This window comes from Phodopus roborovskii, unplaced genomic scaffold (genome assembly GCF_943737965.1).
Source record: "Phodopus roborovskii unplaced genomic scaffold, PHOROB, whole genome shotgun sequence".
Lineage (NCBI taxonomy): Eukaryota > Metazoa > Chordata > Mammalia > Rodentia > Cricetidae > Phodopus > Phodopus roborovskii.
Window position 1 is genome coordinate 4,109,017 of NW_026126625.1, and position 21,550 is coordinate 4,130,566.

Genomic DNA, 21,550 nt, shown 5'->3' on the forward strand with positions numbered 1-21,550 from the left:
GAGTGGCCAACTGGGAGGGGCTCAAGGTTAAATGCATGTTACCTTCCATGTGGAGAGACTCACAAAGAAACCAGGAATTAGTGTGGGGACCAGCTTGAAAGTGACATACAGGGAAAATGAAGACATTGGCAAGACTGCAGAAGCAACGATGAAAAGAAAGTAGGTGCCTGAAAGGGAAGGGCTAATCAAAAGCTTGAAACTGGCCCGCAAGGAAGGACTCACCAAACTCTGTTGACATGCACGGCAAGAGTAGGACACACTTCAGAAAGCAGGCAAAGAAGGGTATGCATACCCACAGAGGATCTGAGACAAGAGATGATCAGCAGAAGCCAGTCTAATGGGAACCTAACCTAAATGCCTCTACTTTGTAAGACAGTTTGACAATATCTTACAAAGCTATGTATTCTTAGCATCTGATCCAGGAATTACTCCTATTTACACACATAAGTTCAAATCTTATGCACCTCAATGTTTATATGTCTTTATTGTCCCAAGTAGGAAGCCACAAACAATGAAGCTGTCTATTACACTCTTTAAAAAGTTATTCTAAAGCCTTAATTCCTGGTACCTTAGAATGTGAACTGCAGTAAATAAGGATACTGCAAATATAATTATTTTAAGTGATCACACTGGGGTAGAGTTAACCCCTAATTAACATGTCTCCTGGCCTTGCTAGAAGTCACATGGAGATAAATGGATAAATGGAGTGATTCACCTGCAATCTGAGGGACAGCCAAGGTCCTGGCTGTCCCCACCAGATTCCAAGAGGCCCAGAAGAACCTCTACAGGTTTCAGGAAAAGCAATAGCCTACCAGCAACTTGATTTCAGACTGTGACGACACACTCATGTTGACTTGTCTGGGGTGCTTTGGTACGGAACTCTAACAAAACAATACAGTGCCCTTCAGTAGATGAGTGAGTGATAATGTGTAACACATCCAGAAAATTGACAGTTCCTCAATATCATAAATAAATAAACTATCAGCCATTAAAAGATGTGGCAGAACTTAGGGGTATACTGTTAAGTGAATGAAGCCAAGCTGGAAGGCTCACTTCACTGTGACTCCAACTATATGACAAATAGAAAAGATATGCCACAAACAATGGAAAGAACAAAGAGACCCGTGGTTGCTAGGGGTGGGAGTATGGAAGGTAGGGGATTTCAGAGAAGAACATAGAACTGCCAAACACCAAGAGAAAACCCTCCTATGAACTGTGGACTTTAGCTAACAATAATCTTCCAATGTTATCACAGTACTATCACTTATCACTAATGAACCATATTCATGTCAGCTTCAATAATATGGAACACTGTTGTAGCATAGGGAGTAGATGGGAACATGTGGGAACTCTATGTTTAGCTCAAGTTTTATGTAAAACTAAGCCAATTTTATGAAGAAAAAAAAAATTAACGCCAGGAGTAGCTACCATGGTCCCTTAGGATATTGAGTCTGTGATCAAAGAGGAATAAGTGTCAGACAGGTCTTGACCTGCCTTGTGACTATAAAAAAACTTGGTCAACCTTAAACACCCAACACAGAAACTATCTGTACTCCTCAACAAGCTGTCTCCCTAAGTTCAAGAGGTATGTGGGTGGGGGGGACTGTAGGGTACCTAGAATTCTAGGTAATTGATTTAATGAATAAAGCTCAGTGTTTTGTCCAGAAATGCTGAAGTAATAGATGAGCAACCTTGCTAAAGAGCTTAGGCCATGAGCCATCCATATTAATCAATTTTCCATGACTATAACAAACACTTAAAATCATCAACTTATATAGAGAAATGGTCCTACTCTGTGATAAATTGGATCTACTGATGTTAGGGCTCTGGCAAGGTTTTTGGTGACAACAGTAGAAAGCATATGTTGGAGCCAAAATCACTCACCTTGTGCCCAGGTAGGAAAAGGAAGTGAGGGAAGACTGTCATCCAATGCCTTTTGAGGCCATGAGGCCATATTCCAATATCCTAGAACTTCCACTAGACTCTGTTTCTTAATGTTTCTATCACCTCCCATGAGGGCCTCCCTGAACACTAAGTCTCCAACACATGGGCCTTGGGGAACACTCAGGAACCAAAATAAAGCACCATCTAAATAATGCAATTTAGTGTCTTTTTTGACCTTAGTAATACGCTATGTGTTCAGTAAAAACTAAAGAATTAAATGTCAGTGCTGATAAGGTGGAGATAAGGGTTCCCAGTGCCCACTGGACAGTCAGCTTAGCTGAATTTGGCCCATTTCAGGTCACAGGGAGACCCTGTTTCAATGAACGTGAGTGGGGTCTGAGAAATGACACGGAATTGGACAATTAGAAGTGCTACAACTAGATAAAATGTAAATTCATGATTGGGAAACAGTACACATTCATCTGAGAGGTAACAGGGTGACTTAGAATCTGGCTTATAGTCATTCAAGACTAGTACATGGTGTTGCCTACAAAGCTGTAAATTAGAAGGAAGGAAGGAAGGAAGGAAAGAAGGAAGGAAGGAAGGAAGGAAGGAAGGAAGGAAGGAAGGAAGGAAAAGTCATGTTGAGATAGTGTGAGTCTGGGAGGGATTCACAAGAGGCTGGAATTGAAATGCCATTATAACATAGTAGACTGAGGAAGAAAATGGCATGGGGCAATGCAATACCGAGAGGCAGTATGTTATTTCAAAACAGGTATTACACTATGTTAGCAATTAGTCAACAATGATTACCATCAAATGAAATGTTATCAAATAAAAAAAAAAGGATATAGGCTGGAAAGGCAAAGCAGAATGTATAAGGTGCTGTGTTGGGAAGGAAGGGTTCTAGGAAGCAGGGAGTCTTAGGAACTAGCTATAGTTAGTTGGCAATCGATCTGAGAGGATAAAAGCAATACATGTCTCCTCACTCCATTTTTCAAAAGTCTAGAAGAATGCCTGACCAACCCCCTCCTATATGTGTATTTGATGGAGAAGCTAAAGTCTTTGCAGCATAGTGCATAGATGCTAAGAAAAAGAGAGATTTCCAAGCCTTGTCCAAGACCCTCAGCTGTGTATAAGGTGGGCCATATCCATTTTCTAGTACTTTTGAGAATCAGGAAACGTTTACACAAACAACAGGAAGCTTATTGGGCTCAGGCTGGGTACATAGGGCCAAGTAGGTGCATCTTTTTTCAGGTCTTTCAGAATTCCTGGAAAGGCTGAATCAATTCAGAATGAAGACAATGTCAAATGCAGAGCATTTGCTGGGACATAAGCGAGGGGATGCAAGCATCTGATAAGGGGTTGGAACCAGGTGATCTTTAAATATCCTTGCAGCCTGACATGTGATGAAAAATGCTGTGGACCAGATTGAAGACAGATAGTAAGTGAGAAGCAAGGAGTCAAGCAGCATCCTAATCACTCCAGTCAGAAAGGTCCCATGACTCATGGTAAAAACAAGAATAAAGGGGGAGGGAAGTACTCCACACTTAACCCATTGCTAGAGAGGCTGGAGAGTGGTGCCTGTAGCTTTAGGAAGCGCTAAAGTCCCTACAATTTCTTCCCAAGTGACACATGCTAAAATGGGACAAGGGAGGGAACTGAGTTGAGGATACCCTGGGATCCTCCATATGAATAATTTGTTCTCTTAATTCCCTGCTTCTTGCTGTCCTTCCAAAGGAGTGACCCCAACCTTACACACAGCACTGCAGATGCTCCTGTCTATTAATGTGCCAAAGCACATGTGGTTTTAACTATTACAGTGGCATCTCATTGTACATGGTGCTATGTCATAGATTAGCTCCCTGGACTGATGAAACTTTGGGAATGAGAGACCCCACTGCCCCTCAGCCTTCCTGTCCCTGCTCATGTGAGTCACAGGAGAATTAGCCAAATACAGTTAAAATGCTTCTGCAAATTACTTATTGTGCCACATGTGTCTTCTTAAAATAATTCATAACTCACTGTCTATTGATAGGGCAAAATGGACTGCTGCATGAAAAAGATACTTTTCCTACTGTCAAAGGGCTTAGACAGTTGGAGTCAACCTATGACCTTCTTGTGATACAGCTTTGTTTGCTCTCCTCCAACTTCAAGTCTTTGCCAATAAACCTAGAATCCCCACTAACCTCTACTTGCTTACACAGAAGCAGCCTGGCTCCCTAGATGGCTATGCTGGCTCACACACCAGAACAAGTTCCAGAAGGAAGACTCTGCATGTTTCAGGTTTTCCTGGTATGATGGCTCCTTGGCTGCAAGATTTTCTCTGACATCTGAGGACATGTATCTAGTCCTGGAGCTTTCTCCACAGCTCCTGAGTTCCCAAGAAACAAAGATCCTGGTGTCTCAGAAGAAACTTCCCTTCCTCCCACATGACATATTCACCCTTGTCTTGCAGTTGGTGCAGATGGCATGGTACCCAAAGCTTCAGTGAACACAATAGGACCCTAGGATCAGAAACTGTACCAACAGCCAATGGCATCTGCTAAGAGCATGCAGTGTTGCTCAGCAGTCAAGATTCTACACTTGGGAATTTGCCTTGTCATTAAAGCTTATTTGGACTCCAGAAGCCAGTGCCTCTGCATCAACATTTCCAGTAGAGACTGTGCATGGCAATACTTGTATATCTTTGCTTAGATAAGTATCTACACTTTCAACTGGGAGGTGAAAATGTTTATATTTATCACATGCAGCATATTTAAAATTGTTGTTCCAACTTTCATACCATAAACAAGTACACTCTTTGAGTGGTCTATTTTAAACTTTTTTTTTTTTTACATTTGGTGCTTTTTGTTGGTAATTTTGCTCTAAAATGGCTTTTAAGCATAGCTCTGAAATGTCATCCTATGATTCCAAACACGAGATGTTAGCCGTGTGTCTTATAGAGAAGAAAGTGTACAAGATGGATGTTGAGCAGCTGTTAGTTAAGTCACATGTGAATGAGTCGGTCATATATGTTAACCAAGCTATTTGTGAATAAAATTACACATAGTATGAAAGGTTATATACAAGTTAGCTGACAAAATATTGCAAGCAGGGAGGTTCAAATAAACCTAACACTGCATTTTCTCTAGGAGCAAGGGTTCAAGGTTTTCTAATTCACCATCCACAGGGACTTTCTGAAAAAGAACTACCTTAAACAATAACAATGGCCAAAGAACACCTCAGAAGAGTGTCCTTCCTGGCTACCCCCAGCCAGGGGACAAGCCTGACCTCAGACAAGCACTTGGCAACTGGGCTGTTCTTTGAACAATTTCACACTGTATATCTGAAATCTTATCGTTTCCCTATGGCCAACCTTGATCTAGAACCAAGTTATCCTTTGTATGACCCTCACAGGAAGCCTCTGAAAACCACTGGTGCAGATTCCAGATACAGAGGCAAATGATGGTCTCAGCTGACACAAACCCAACCCTTCTTACCATGGTAATGCTCACTAAATAATCTCAGAGCCAGAGAAATGGAAGCAAAGGCTGATGGGATGACCCAAGACCTACTCTGCTGCTGGAAGTCCCAGCAGGAGCAGCAAGAGTTATGAGCTTTGAAGAGTATGACCCAAGGACAGAGATGAGCAGGGGATGAACAAGACCAGAAAATACCTTTTCCTAGGCCTAACCCAAATGGACTGAGACATGAAAAAAAAAAAAAAAAAAAAAAAAAAAAAACTGGTGGGAATTCTGGGCGCTAGTATTGGGGCACTCACAAACTTTGCTATTCTGTCTGAATGGTGAGGCCTCTCCCTAGCAGGTTGCTTTGACCCCTTCTTGGTGTCCCTGATCCCTAGTGGCATCTCTGAACTCTCTTGAGCAGTGCATTATTCCCTATGAGGCAGGAGCAGTGTGAAGGGGAGACGCTGTGCATTCCTATCACAGGGCCCTCTGAGCCTGAGGATGCAGGAAGGGGTATATTGTTGGCTGGAGGGACCAGCCACCCCAGCTTTCAGGAGCTGAGAGGCAACCTAGCAGAGATGGGAAGAAATACAGAGAGAGTGGCTGCAACCAATTGGAGGTGAGGGGCATGGAGGAAATAGGGATTTGGGGGTGGGGCTCCTAGAGCTTAAGCTGGAATATTTCCAGGGAGTACATATTTGGGGGCTGGACTGGGCAGCTAGAGAGACATTTCTGTTCAAATGTAGTCACTGCCCTTCACTCCCTCTCCCTCCCAAGAAGGTCTCTGATGATCTCAGAGCAGAGACTGCTGTGCCAACAGAGCCAAGCCCTGTGTTCCAGCAGTTAGGCTGGGTCTTCAGAGGAGACCAGCCTCTTTTGTGTGCCCTGCCCTACAGGAGCACCTCTCCATACTCAGAGCTATGCTGACTAGATGAATAAAAGAAGGAGCTAAACTTTGACCTGTGGCCCTCCCTTCCTCGGAGACTCTGTTCACTGGCATCTCCTTGCCCAGGTTATTTCTGTGCTTAAAGACAAAAGGGAGGGTCTCTTAGAAAGTGGGAGGTTACCCTAGAAGGTTCCAGAACCCCAGTGACATGATTTGCTTCCATACCACCCCCTTCAAAAGAAAGGGACAGCATCCAATCCTGTTACTTACATGTGTCTGGTTTGTGGCAATTGTGTCCCTGACGGAAGTACTGGGGGTTCTCAATGACTGGAATGCGGGTCATGCCGATGACCACTGTGTCAGGCCCAGCATCCAGAGAGGAAGGTGTGGTGATGCCATGGTTGATGTGGTGCAGTGGGCTGGCTGAGTCCTCTTCTCCACTGATGACAGCCACAGGACCTGCACAAACCATGAGAGACACAAGACCCAGTGAGGTCACATGCACTCAGTACCAGCCCTGCCCACAGACCCTTCACTGCTTTACCACCACATTTTCCAGAAGAGTCCAGTCCCTTTGATAACTATTGCCCGAATTCCCTGAATTCTGATGTTACACAACTCCAGCCAAATTCTCTTCCCTTAAAAGAACTGACTCTCAACCATAGAAATTGTTCCAAAATAAAAAAGAATTGAAATAACCACTACATGAATCATTATTAATTTCTCCCTAAGCCCAAATTAGCTCAGAACAATAAACTCAAGTTTCTTTGTTTATGCAGCAGTGACAAGACTTAAAAAGAGAACCTAGAAGTAGTTATTCCTCTTTGTCATTCCTCTACTTGGAGCACTAAAAATGACTGGTGATGAGCTGGGGAGAGCCTCAGGTGGTGAGATCCTTGCCTCGCAAGCATGAGAATCTGAGTTGTGTCCCCAGTACCCACATAAAACATCAGGTATAGAGATACACACTGTGGTTCTAGTTTTGGATAGGAAGGGCAAAGAGGATGCCTAGCACTTACTGGCCATCTATAGCTATAGTAAGAAACCATGTCTAGAAGATGGTGCTGCATGCCTTTAATCTCAGCACTTGGGAGGCAGAGCCAGGCAGATCTATGTGACTTCGAGGCCAGCCTGGTCTACGAGCTACACAAAGAAATACTGTCTTGAAAAACAAAACAAACAAACAAAAAAAAGCACATCTAAAGAAATCAAGTTAGAAAGTAACTGAGAAAGAACCCAATGTCAACATCTCACCTACATACACATGCTCACAGATGTACAGAGAGAGAGAGACAGACAGACAGACAGACAGACAGACAGACAGACAGACAGACAGACAGAGAGAGAGAGAGAGAGATGCACATGCATGTACAGACTTTCACCCCAGAAACAGTCTGGGGTGTATATAAGAATTAAGATTCTAAATGATCTCCTTGTGTGTGTGTGTTTTTTTTTTGTTTTGTTTTGTTTTGTTTTGTTTTGTTTTGTTTTTTGTGACCATCCATGACTCAGAACCTATGATTAGGAAATTAGAGGTCCCATGGCCTTCAGCATTGCCATCAAATTTCCAGAAGTATATCATATTGCTTCTACTAGACTTGGTCATAACCTTCCTTCATTCACAGTGTTGCCCTGAGCCTCACCTAAACCATGTTTTACAAGTGATAGTAATTCGTAACTAGTAATTGGTGGTAGCTGGGGTGGCTGTCCCACTCTTGAAACATCCACATTGTCTCGATGCCTACAAAGCATACCAGCTACATCTTCACCCACTCCTTTCTCCTCATTTGCTAACCCTAAGACAAAACCCAGTGAGTAAGGCGACTCAAGAGCACACGTTGACAGAGATAATTAATGCTGCAGTCTTAGCAGAGCAATGATTGTGTTTGGTGGTGCATTTCTCCCATGCATACAAATAAAAGCCTTGTAAAGGGAATTAGCTGTGACTGCTTGTGGCTTCCTACAACTCGTGTTTTAAATGGCTGCTTTGCTAGACACAGGGTCCCCAGACAAAGTGCCTGCTGTGATTTGGTTTTGCGGCTTGAACAATATTTCCACTGCACAAATCCATTACATCTTACTGAAGTTTATGGAGAGAATATTTCCCATCAAACAGCGAGGTGAAGCACCAATGAGGCAGAACTAAATGGAAGACTGGTAAATGCAAACGGCGGACCCTGGATTCTACTCCGTCAGCACAGGCAGGCTTATTCCAACCCGTGACAAATGGCTGATGGTGTCTAGAGACCGTGTGCAAAAGTGGCAATAAGTGGTTGCCCAAATGCCCAGAGTAATCACCTGTCTTGCAAAAAGGAGTGTGGTCCTAAAAACATTTTCCTCAGAAACTCAATGGGAAAACTTTCGTAGTGACTTGCAGTAAAATGAGGAACACTAAGTCCTGGTATTAATCACTGCCCAAAGTATTACTTTAACACAAAAGAACTGAAGAAATATTAGTGCACTAAAAGGCAGAGAAGAGAATAAACAAAACATTTAAACCACATTTTGGAAGATGAAAAACACATCAAAGGGTCACTGACTCAGAGCAATACAAGAGAGCCCAGGTGGAATGTGACTTGTTGGAGCATACATACTAAGAATAGGGTGTGCAAAAGAGCTCATGGTATAAGGAATATGGTGCACAGAAAGATGGCAGGGAGGCCCATGACACCTGTGTCCATAGCCTTGTCTCCACCCCATAAGAAGAATAATTTATTCCTACAGACACTGACTCAAAAGACACAGGAGAGGGTTATCGATGAAACACGGAGCTCAGCCCTTTCTACCTATTTCTAGGACAATCAGATTTGTGCACAACCTGCCTACCACTTCCCAATATCCCCACAACCTAGTACTAGAGGGTGTGAGAAGATGCTTCCAAAGAGAAAAGCAGAAAGAAGGCTTCCAGATGTTGACATTTTTGCTTTTCCTGATGAAAAGCCACCCTGGAATCATTTCAGTGAGGCCTGACAGTGTGCATGACAACTTCATACACACAACATGGAACCCTTTCAGATTTCCAGAGCCCAGTTCCTAAATATAAAGAGACAGAGAGACAGTGTTGTGTGCAAGATCACCAGATAGCTTAGAAGACTTTCTGCACAATGAAAGCAAGACGAGCACTCGGAGGCTTGCAGAAAACAGAGGCAATGTACGAAAACAACTCAGGAAACCAATCCAAAAACCAATAGACTCAAATATAACATCAAAACTATAAAGCAAGGCAATACTTAAAAGGTGAACAATTTGAAAGTAAGAAAGGGTCTCTGAGAATGTCCACATCAATGTTTTAAAGTCAATGAAAGTTCATGAAGTCAAGAAAATCTTCCAAAAATCAAACTGAAAGGAACCATGGATCCCAAGAAGGAGATAAGCACCCAGAGTCTTCTCCCCATCTCTTCTCTTTTAAGCATTGTGGGATGTGGGTTATTGTGGTGACATAGATTAATAGGCAGTGTTGGGGGAAGATATAACATTAGGACTTTAACCTCTATGAAAAGATCTTTTTTCGATCTGTGTCTTAAAAGTTCCCGGGAACAGTCAATAAAATTTTCTTTCTAAGAGGCTGTGACCTAAAGCAGTTAAAACTTATCTCTTGTATGCATTGTTTTAGATTTTGAAAGAGTTGAAGTAATAGTTGTGGGGGAAAGACTCCCAGTGCATGGGAAGGAAGAGTTCATCTAAGAAAGTTGCAGAGAAATAAAACAGTAAGCCAGACTACAGAACCCTGAAAGACCACAACATTTAAATGTGTGCCTTGGAAAGGAAGCAAAGGGAAGGAACAGAAGAAATGGTCAGAAAATAGAAAAGAGCCAGAAAAATACATGGTTTTACAAGCCAAAAAGGAACATCTAGGAGTTCAACAGAATCTACCCTGAGGACAAATAGGATAAACAATGAAAAGAGAGATGAAGAGATGGTTTTGTGGTTAAGAGCACCATCTATTCCTCCAGAGGACCCAGGTTTAATTCCCAGTACTCACATGCTAATTCACAACCTGTAACTCCAATTCCAGAGCATCCAGAGATACATATGAAGGTAAAATGGCCATACATATAAAATAAAATACAATAATTAAAAATAAAAAATGGGGACTTTAAGCTGGCATTTGAAGATGAGGAGGTTGGCCTTACAGAGGTAAGTGTAACAGAATAAAGGAAAAGGTTAAGTTCTGATGAGTTAGAGAAATTTCTATGGCTTTTATCCAGTCTTCCTAAGAATTAAGTTCTATCATTGTAGCTCCTTTCATTTTGGAACACCTCTGCAAGGCTGCTGACGTTATTTCCACCATTTTAAAGATGGAATTATAAAGGCATAGAGCAATGACTTGTTACAAGTCATAGACCCCACAAAGAAGCCATAAAAGAATTCATATTCATAGCTTAGCCCCAAGGCCGGTGCTCCCAACCGTCACCTGGTACTGCCAGGTACAAGAGAAGAGTGTGGAGAATGTACTTGCTGAAAGGGACATGTGCTGGACTCTGCCTCAGTATCCTTCCCATGAGCAGCTGCCTTTGATGGTGAGAGCCTGAGACACTTTTGAAAGGTATTGTCCTTGACTCAGAGAACTGGGAGAGGAGTGAGTCACCTCCTTAGACTCACCAAGGGAGATTACAGATAATTCATCGATACATCTTACCACCACTACTAAATATTCTTATTAAACTATGTTCACAACCAGAATAGAGCATGGAAACATCACACCATTGTCCATTACCCAAGGTCCTCTTAGTCATCCTCACTCCAAAATAAAAGTCAATAAACTGTTCAGAGTCAATGGTCCAAAGGAAGAAAGGGGGATAGATAGGATGGCTCACACACAGTGGGGGAGGAAAATAAAATTGGTACCTTCCCAGTTTCTCTGGAGTGTTTTGACACATAGATCATGGTGCGAACACATGAGCATATAGAGAGGGTGTAAGAAAGACGACTCTGGCCATCCCTGCATGTGTGTGGCTGAAACCAGCAGTCTCTTGATAGACCTATAGGATTGGAGCAAGATAGGGCCTATGTGGACATGATTGCTGTGGGTAAACAAGGTAAGTTCATAATGGAGATGGTATGCATATATGAGGACATGGGTAATAGGAAAAACCTGTGTGCCTTCCATTCAGTGTTGTAAGTCCAAACTGCCCTAAAGGGCAGGTGAGGGAAGATTATAAATTTTTAAAAAACTAATTTAAAAAAAAAATACCAGTTTCTAATCCAAGAGCGTGTAGTTCAGTGTATGGAGCACTTGCCTAGCATGTTCAAGGCCTGGGTTTGGTCCTCAGCACTGCAGACCAAACAGAAAAGTCTCTCAACCAAACGTCATAGTGCATTCCTGTAATCCCAGCACTGGAGAGGCAAACAGGAGGATTGAGAGTTTCAGACAGTCCAGGCTACATATTGAGACCATGTCTCAAAATAGAGTTTAAAGAGAAGAGGCCAGGGCTGTATCTTAGTGATAGAGCACTTGCCTAACACAGGAGACTCTTCAATCCCCAGCACCACAGAAACTAAGGTCTCCCCACTCCATGCAAACATATTTATAATCACACTTCCAGTAATAGGTTAGGGCACATGGGTGGTGGCGCCAGCACTTCACTCTAGAAGCCAATTTCTATACCAAATCTGGAGGCTCTTGTGCCATTTGGGGGATATCCACAGTCTTGTGCTCCATCCAGGTAGCAAGTATTTCTTCTCATGTCAGTAACTGAAGTAAGGACTGTGTTAAAGTGTCCTAAAGGGGACCAATAAGAAGAGAAAAAAGTCTTTGCTTGGTGGGGAACTTGCCACTGTTTTCTTGAAGCTGCCCACATCTAAAGTAGGTAAGAAAAAATAGCCAAATTGGCTTCTTCTAAGCATGCTGCAAACACACGTATATACACATATGCCAAGACGGTATACCTATGAACTGTTAACAGAGACGCTACTATCATTAATCCATTCCTGCTTGCACAGCACAGCCCTGATATAAAAAGTGAAAGGGAAACCTTCTCAGAGCTGTTCTGGCGGACTCAAGCTTCTGGGTAACCCTCTGGGGAATGCCTGTATGCTCAAACACTCACACCCCATTTTCTCCTCCCATACTGCTGCTCCTCCCCTGCCCTGCTTTCAGGGTTTGGGTGGGTCTTATTCCCCAGATAGAAGAACTATTAGATTCCTTGGGAAACTTGGAAGGCCACAGGTATCCTTCCCAATAGGCTATTCCACACCACCTTTCCAGGGTTAGTCCTTCCTCTCCCATTTCAATTGTATAGCAGAAATAATTGTGGTGAAGAGCTGGATGGGGTGGCCTAGATGTGTGTGTGTGTGTGTGTGTGTGTGTGTGTGTCTGTGTGTGTGTGTGTGTGTGATTCTATAGTGAGAGCTAGTGAGATCTCACGATCTCGCTGCCCAGAGATGTAAACCCTGAGGAAGGCACAGTATTGCAGCATAGTGAACTCCCATCCAGGTAGACAGAACTCAAATCACAGGGGAAAGAGCCAGTGCGGTCAACAGGGTGACCCACAGATGCAGGGCTCTTCCACTTAAGTCTCTGATGAAACTCTGTTCAGAGTCAATGGTCCAAAGGAAGAAAGGGAGATAGGATGGCTCACACACACTGGAGGAGGAAAACAAAATTGGTACCGTCCCAGTTTCTCTGGAGTGTTTTGACACACAGATAGATCATAGTGTGAACACATGAGCGTATAGAGAGGGTGTAAGACACCTGACCCAAGGCAGCAAAGCTAAATACCTGCAAGCTCGGCTCCACCTGGGAAAGTCAGCTCTGATCACTCAAGTTTCGAGCTGACCTTTAAAGCAGAAAGTCTATAATCCATTGACTCATATGTTCTCTCCTTCATCCTTAAACACGTTTCCAATGAAAAAGATCTCCACTCTCAAAGATCTTTCAGGAGCTGTGGTCATGGTAATAGACATTTGTCCAGTGTTTTCAGACACCAGAGGTACTGGTCTTCTGCACATCTGGAAGGCATGAACAACCCCCTCTGCTTCTTCATAGGCAGTGAGCAGTAGTGAGGATTCAGCTCTTTCATGGGGACACATTCCCTTCTCCCAGTGTTGGCACTTGGGAAAGGAGAGGCTGAGCTCCAGTCCCTTGGAGTCTCTAAGGGGGAAGAGCACAGGGCATAGATCTGGGAGCTACAGATTTGTTGTCTTGGGAACACTCTCCATTCTTCTCAATTTGTGTGTTCTTTTGAGTTTTCTCATTTAGACCATCTGCATGCTTCCCCCATCTTAACTTCTATAAGAGCTAGGGAGATGGTTCAATGGGTCAAGTGCAAGCATGAGGCCTAAGCTTGGATTCCCAACACCTACATAAAAAGCCCCTTCTGTGCCTGTCTGTGATCACAGTACTGGGGATAGAAACAGGAGGGTCCTGGGGCTTGCTGTACAGTCAGTGGAGACAATCAAGTGAACTCCTGATTCAGATGGTGACCTTTTCTCAAAATGAAGAGGTTAACAAATGATAGTGGAGACACCTAAGGTCAAATTCTAGCCTACACACACACACTCACACACACACACACACACACACACACACACACACACATTACTACACTACTACAAAAGTAATCCTCCATTCAAATGATAAGTATGCTGTTCTCAATAATGCTATTCATCTTTCAATGCCTCCACTCTTTGAGCTTGTATTTCCAGCTGTCCATGGAGTGAGACCATGGCCACCTAGACAGGATTTGAGAAGGAAAAGAAGCCTGTATGGGTCTTGGGCTTTTTCAATGTGTCAGAATGAAACACACGCGCCAACCTTTGGATTAAGAAAATGAGTTTTTAAAAACCTCAACCTTTTCCTACTGATAAAAATCAAACAATGACATGTCCCTGGTGTGCGAGAGCTCCACACCAACAAATCTGGGAGCAGGAACTCATAAAGGGGAGTAAGTGAAAGCACAACAAACACAATTAAAAATCCAGCAATGCTCAGAGAGGGATTCCATTTACTATCTCATAAAAATAAAAAAAGAGCCTGGTCCTCAGAGGCAAACAAAAGAAAATCAATTTCTTAATTTTTATTGGCAGATGTGGGACTGAGGCCAAGTGAACAGAGGCTGTGCCCAAGAGCATTCCCGGGGACAAGTCACTGCTTTCGATTCCTAGCCAGATCCACAGTGCGTCCCCCACCCCAACCCCACCCCTCTTCCTCCAGTATCAGAACAGACATTGCCCAGTGTGACCTGTAGGACACATGGGTTGGGGATGGGAGGGCTCTGCAGTCTGCCCAACAAGGCATGCCCTCCTCACTGCTGGGCTCCTCTCCCAGAAGCACTTCCCAAAAGATAAGCCTTATTCTCTGGCTCCAATTCCCTCCTAGCTCTTACAGGAACCAAAGGCGTTGTTCAGGCTTCACTGCATTCAGAGCCTGGAGATAGCATGGTGTTTGAAAACGATGCCTCTGATCAACCAGCCTGTGAACATGCTTAAGGGAAGGAGAGGAGAGCCAGTGTTCTAAATGCTTGGTTCCCTTATCTCATTCAATCATCGCACCCAGCCCTGGGGGTTGATCCTCTTATCCACTGTGATGCAGCTGAGGAAATTGAAGCTCAAGGTTTTATAATTTGCCCGAGGTCACCCAGTTAATAAACAGTAGATATAGCCATTTCTATCTGCTTTCCAAGTCTGAGTTTATCCCGCTATGCTGGCCCAGCCCCCAGCATCTGTTTATGACAAAGGCACAGTTACTGTGGGTCAGCCACTATGCCTTTCCCAGATACTGTGTGTGTGTGTGTGTGTGTGTGTGTGTGTATGTGTGTAATGCTAGAGATGAGATGAAGTCTTGTGCATGCTAGATGAGTAATTTACCACTGAACCATATCTGCAGCTTCCAGCTCCAGTCTTAACCCAGTTCAGATTCATTCATAAGGGAACTAGCCTTGTACAGGAAAGAACTCACACTTTCCTCAGGTGACTTTAGACCCAGAAACTGTGACACTAAGTTGTAGCCATTGGAAGCAACAGGAAGTCCAAAGGCAAGAGAATGGCCAGCAGCATGGGGTCTAGAGAGTGGAGAGATGCTCTCAGCCTAGAGGAAAGGTGAGGCTAGCCACCTGCAAAGATTCAGTGTGCAGATGTTGCAACAACAGGGGGAAAATAATTACCATACAATTGCATATCTAAGTTGACGAGAATCCAAATGCTGGTGTGCTTTGTCCAAGGTTCCCAAAGAGTTCCTACCTCAAGTCTGAACATTTCTTAATTCAGCTTTACCCACTGTTCCGGAGTTACTACACACAATTCAGCCAGGAGGCTTTGGAGATGGCTCAGCCATTAAAGCACTTATACTACAAGGGACAGCCTTTGGATCCCTGTGACCCTCATAAATACTGATTGGGTATGGCAGCCACTTTTAATTCCAGCACCCAGAAGGCAAAGATGGGGATCCTCGGGACAAGCTGGTTAGCTGGACTAGTCATATAGGCAAGCTCTGGAACCAACTGGGAGACCTTGTAATTAAGTAGAGAGCAATTAAGGAAAGCCTCTCAACATCAGCTTTGTGGCTCTGTGTGAACTTGAGTACATATGCAAACACACATGAACACCGCACACATATACATGCAAAAAAAAATAATGCAACGAGCCAATATTATGTTAAAATAGATTATTTCCCATAAAGAGTTACGCATAGCTCCCCTGCCCCTGCAAGCTGGGGACTTTTGGGAGTGGAAGGAAACATCACCTGAGCTTACAGTACAGAGGGCACAGCCAGGTTGAATCACTATTGTCTCCATGCCCCTCACCCACTCCCTCATGCTGCTTTTTGTACTAACAACTGTATGCCATTATCAAAGACAAGGAGAGCCTGGGTCCTGCAAGCTGAGCCCAGATGTCTCTGATTTTCCTCATTCACAAGTGGAAGTGCTAATATTTCAGAACCCCACTGGTTGACCCTGGATAGTTTCAGCTGGTACTTCTTTTAAATTACAGCAAGATCTGATGAGTGAGAAAGCAGAGACTGACAATGGATGCTGAGGGGAAAGAAAACCCTTTACAGAAGAAACGTGGAGCCTTATAGGCATTGCTGCTTCCCAGTGAGCAGGTCATTACACACAGTCAAAGCATATCCAGGAAGCTCTCTCGCAGTATTCTTGAACACATGTGGAGCAATGGCCTGACAGAGAGCCACCTGTAGAAAATCCAATTTCTGTCCCCAGAGTGATGGCCTTCAGACTCTTGTCACAAATCAAAGCAACAATAGTAAGTGCTTGCTGAACACTTAGTGACTTGAGGCACTACACTGGGATTTCTGTGTATCCCATCTCAAACGGTGTTCACAGTGACTCTGTAATGTGGGTCCAGTAAACAGAACCAGAGAAATTAAGTCAACTGCCCAAGGTCATACAAGCAGTAAATGGTAGTTTCATGCTTCATGAGCTAGTTGCTTCATGGCTCCTCTACTTGCCTCAAGGTACACTCTCACACACCTTCCGTGTGTGGTTCAGAACAAAAACACTCCCAAAAGACATGGCCCCTAAATCTAAGATACTGAAAACAAGCCTGGATTTATTGCTGAAGGGAAATCAAGAAAGCCCACTGGCTTTCTGCAGTCCATTCAGACATGGTAAGCTCACTTCCAAGCCCTTAGGATCCTAAGCATTCCCCCACTCAGCTTGCCCAATGCACAGACCATAACACCGCATGTCAGACAAAAGGGCATCTTCTCAGTAGGCAGATATATGAGAGTCCTTAGGAATCTCAGGTGGGGGCTGGGCAGTTAAAGTTCAAAATCCCAGGCCATTTAGGACAGAGGATCCTTTGATTTGGTGATTGAAATCTGAAGTAGGTAAACATAGAGAATAGCCTAACAATTCAGAACTCCACTTGGGTTAGGCTATACACATACCTACCTGTTCTAACCATGCATTTTGGCAAACCAGGGTCCTTATTGGTATGTACTGTACAGACACATTGACAGTGTACCTATAAGCTATTGACAATCTGGAAGTTCCTATATGCATTTGGCTGCATATAGACCTGCTCTGAATAATGGGAATAAAGTACTTCCTTCCCTTGATAGCACCCAATTACAAACATGTCCCAGAACATGTCTTAAGACCAAGGGAGATGTGGCTGATCTGTCCTGAATTTGGGGTACATATGAAAAAGGAAAACTATAACTTCTGGGCGAACTTTTAGGGAGAATCCTCTATTTGCCTACCATAATTGGGTGTGCATATGATTAAAATGAGAAGCACCATGAGAAGAGACATGCACAGTGAGCAAATGCTTACATAATCCAAGCCTGTCAATCAAAACAGAACCACCTGCTCTATGCCCTTAGCAACAAAACCTCTCCTTCTCTTCAACACCCCAAGAAGAAGTCCCAAGCAAGAATTAAGGTCCTTAAGTACTGCCGCATTCAATGAGCCACAGTCACTGTTGACAACATATTTCTGATCTGTATTCTCATTTTGCTTTCAAATAAACTTTGCTTTTACTTTGCAATCTGTAGTCACTTACTTTAATGCTTGGATGAAATACAAAGAACCTGGAAACAGCCAGCCCAGACTCCTACCATCAATAACAAACATACTCTCCATCAAGGGGAACACTCATCTCTAGAAACACTATTTGCTCAAAAGCCCCTTTCCTAACTATGGACCTAATGGCTGCCATATCCCTAAGACATACCCAAGACAGGGATGACAGTACCATTCCACAGATGAGGGAAACTGAGGGCTAACTGTTACCACCATACAGTCAAGGCTCCCTGCACATTGTTATAGAAGAAAATAAAAGGATGACCATGCATCTCAATGACACAAAGTGCCATCTTTGTGGGTCACAGTGACTCCCTATGTATGGGATCTCCATAGAAGTTGTTGTTAAGAGGATATGATAATGTTTTGCATCTCCTTCCTAGGATTGGAGTCCTAGGGATGATTTATCAATAACAGAATGCACATACACACAGCAAGAAAAGTAAGGAGGATGCAGACTTAGGGAAGCTGTGCCTCATAGAAGCGCAAGCTTCTGGGAATTTGCAACTAAACTATACCATAAAGCCTGGACTCTTAGGCTGGAGTTTCTCATCAGTCCCTGGGCTTGGATCTAACAAGTGCTCACTAGATTCCCACAAAGCAGGCACTGGAATCTGCTCATGTCAATTAGCATATCTCCCAGACCCAGCTAGCTACCAAGACTCAGTGTTGCCTCTGACCACCTTGTTGTACATACTAGTCTCAATGCTCAGGTTGCAATTCTCTACCCTGTAATCATGGCCAGGATGCCCCCGTGGGCCTGTCTCAGAGCAATCCATAACATTTCACTTTAAGAAGTTATGCCATTAACTGAAAACAATGAAACATGAACTGAGAAAACAATGAAGAAAAGCTACATTTGAACTCATCCTCTGATGAGATAGATCCCAGGGTCCGCAGTGCCACCACCCTCTGCCCATCCCATTTCAAGCCCCTCATTAGGTCTTGGAAGTCTGTAGATCATAAATCATACACAGTCATGGACACTATCCTGTATATCTTTGGGCCATTGTAAAAGTTCCTAGTCAGTTTTAACTAGTCCTTTTAACAGACTACAAAATGTGAAAATACACCTTGCCCAAGCCCTATGCCTGACACTGGTAAGCACTGTCTCTGGAAATGTGTTCTTTCCCAAGGGCTGTTGTTAACCAATACCTCAAAATTGGTAGCTTCAAAACAACACACATTTGTTTAATCACATATGTGGAGGCTGGGTGTCTGAAATAGAGGTGTTGACAGAGCCATGCTCCCTGGGACATGGGATAGACTCCTCCTTTGTCTTCTTCTGGTTGGCTAGCAATCCTTGCTAGCATGCATATACCTTGAAGGTGGTGCACTCCCTTCTGTGTAAACACATGGATTTCTACTCTCATCACATGGAATTTTCCAATGTGTCTGTCTCGGTCTGTTCTCTTTTTAGAAGATCAGCAGTCAACTTCTCCACTATCACTTTATCTTAATTTATATCGTGAATCCATCTGCCGGCACTATTTCCAAATAAGGAACCAGAGGTTAAGACCTCAACTTATCTTTTTACAGGACACAGTCCAACCATGTCTCCCGTCTACTGTCTCTCAGCACCTGGATCTGAGCAGCCATGACAGACACAAGGTGTAAGACAATTACAGAAAGGGCTATAAAGGTAGAGGAGTCTCAGGCTCTGGGGTAAATTGGGAATTCAATCTGTGGTCATTTGTCTCCCAGTGACAACTTCCCAGAGATTGTAGCAATATGCCCATAACATATACTAGAAAGTGACTCCCAACACTGTAGTCCAACATACATAACAACCTTGTACATCAGTGCTTCCTGTTCTTATGTTCAACAATTACTGCGTTGTATGCTAGACCCTGAACTAGAGACTAAAGGAATAGAGTAAGAAAAGTCACACCCATTTCTGTAAAAGATCAAGGTCAAGATGCAGGCCAAATGTAAGGAAAGAGGAAAAGTATATGTGGTGGTATTCATATTACAGGTGTTCCAGATGCAGTGTGGTACAGAGATGGGAAAGACACTTAGAAAGGCCATCCAGGGATTGATGCAACGCCCAGCTACATTCTAGCCTTTAAGTTCATTGCCCACACCTTCCTCCTACAACAAAGAACTACCCCAGTACCCTTCCCTTGACTCTCCACACAGATCATATCTTTTCAGTGGCCATAACTTTCAAAGCACCTTGAACCTTGATAGCTGTCTCCTCTCCCACACATCTGGACAGAACTTGGGAATGAGCCTTAGCAGCATCTATTAATCCCTGGGCTTGCTTATCACTTTCATAGACATGCCATAAAAAATGATATACTCATTTCATTCAAACAGCACTGCAGCAGAAGTGGTGAGGGTACAGAGGTCAATTGATTGCCAGTATGTGAAGATATAAATACAACACCAAAATCAATCGAAATAGAATGCTATCGGCTCTATAATCTCTTCCCTCAGAAGGCATACTTTATATACTGAAGTACCTGCTCCTGTTTACACAGCTGCCCCAGCTTTCCCTCCTGGGGCCAAGCCAATATGGCCCCAGGAAGCTACTTTGGTCACACAGGGCAAAGCAATGATGCCACATGCATGTCCACCATCAAACTCTCATAGGCAAGCTAGAAACTCAGGTATGTATGCTTACACATATGCATAATTGAACAAGAAATTTTACAAATGTGTGCATGTACAAACATCAGCTTTTTATCAGGTGTATACATAAGGCTTGTGTTTCTTTATAACCTCATCATTGCTTCTTTTACTACAGAGAGAGTGAGAGAAAGGGAGAGAAAGGGAGAGAGAGAGAGAGCGAGAGAGACCTTCCATAGGGGTTGTGTATTTTTTCAATATGATTACCTTCAAGGATATTGGAAACTTGAATACAGTTGTCCTTCCTTATCCTTGAGAAGTACATTTCAAGACTTCAGTGGTCATGTGAAACGGGAAAGAGTGGCAAACCATATGTAAACAGTGCAGTAATAGTAAATCTGATCACAGAGATGGTTATTAGTAATTAATGTGTGGGTAATGTATAAAGCACAGATATACTGGACAAAGAAATGGTTCATGCTCTAAGCAAGAGAAAATGGGGGTGTGTGGGATTTCATCACAGTTCTGAGAACAACATGCAATTTAAAACCTGTGACTATACTGGAATGGTGGTGCATGCCTGTAATCCCAGCACTCAACAGGTTGGGTGTAAGCAACATAATAAGACCTTGTCAAAAAAGAAAAAAAAAACCTAAATAAATAAAATTACAAATTGTGGCCAGTCATTGGTGGCACATGCCTTTAATCCCAGCACTCAGGAGGCAGAGGCAGGCAGATCTCTGTGAGTTTGAGACCAGCCTGGTCTACAAGAACTAGTTCCAGGACAGCCTCCAAAGCCACAGAGAAACCCTGCCTTGAAAAACCAAAAAAAAAAAAAAAAAAAAAAAAAATACAAATTGTTTATTCCTAGAATTTCTGTGTAAAAATTTTCCAGTTGAAACTTGAAATCATAAAAAGTAAAGTCATAGATATATGTGAACTACTATATCTCATTGGGAAGGGTTGAGGTGTCTGAGGGATATTCTATAATACGGAAAACTTCAAAGATCTAACCATCTAATATCAAAACTCATATTCTTCAATTTTCTGGCTTCCTGCAATCATTTTTATAGTATTATTCTTGCACTGACTTCCAGATCAGGTAATAGCATTAAATCAGCCAATCCATAAAAATATCTCACCCTGACATTATCACCTCATCAAAAGCCTGTTTCCCCACACATCCACTGAGCTAAAGGGCATTCAGGTGAGCAAGTAACCCTGCTGGAAAGGGATTGCTCATGCAGTCCAGATAAGGCTCTCTCTACTGAGCCATG

General features: G+C 43.2%; 1 protein-coding gene across 1 annotated transcript in view; it reads right to left on the reverse strand.

Moving 5' to 3' along the window:
* The window catches only part of Ntrk3 (neurotrophic receptor tyrosine kinase 3), a 357,015-nt gene that overhangs the window by 139,568 nt on the left and 195,897 nt on the right, over positions 1 to 21,550 (reverse strand). The window contains exon 12 of the mRNA XM_051206601.1: positions 6,490 to 6,678. Within this exon, the coding sequence (XP_051062558.1) occupies positions 6,490 to 6,678 (189 nt within the window). The remainder of the gene's footprint in view (positions 1 to 6,489; positions 6,679 to 21,550) is intronic.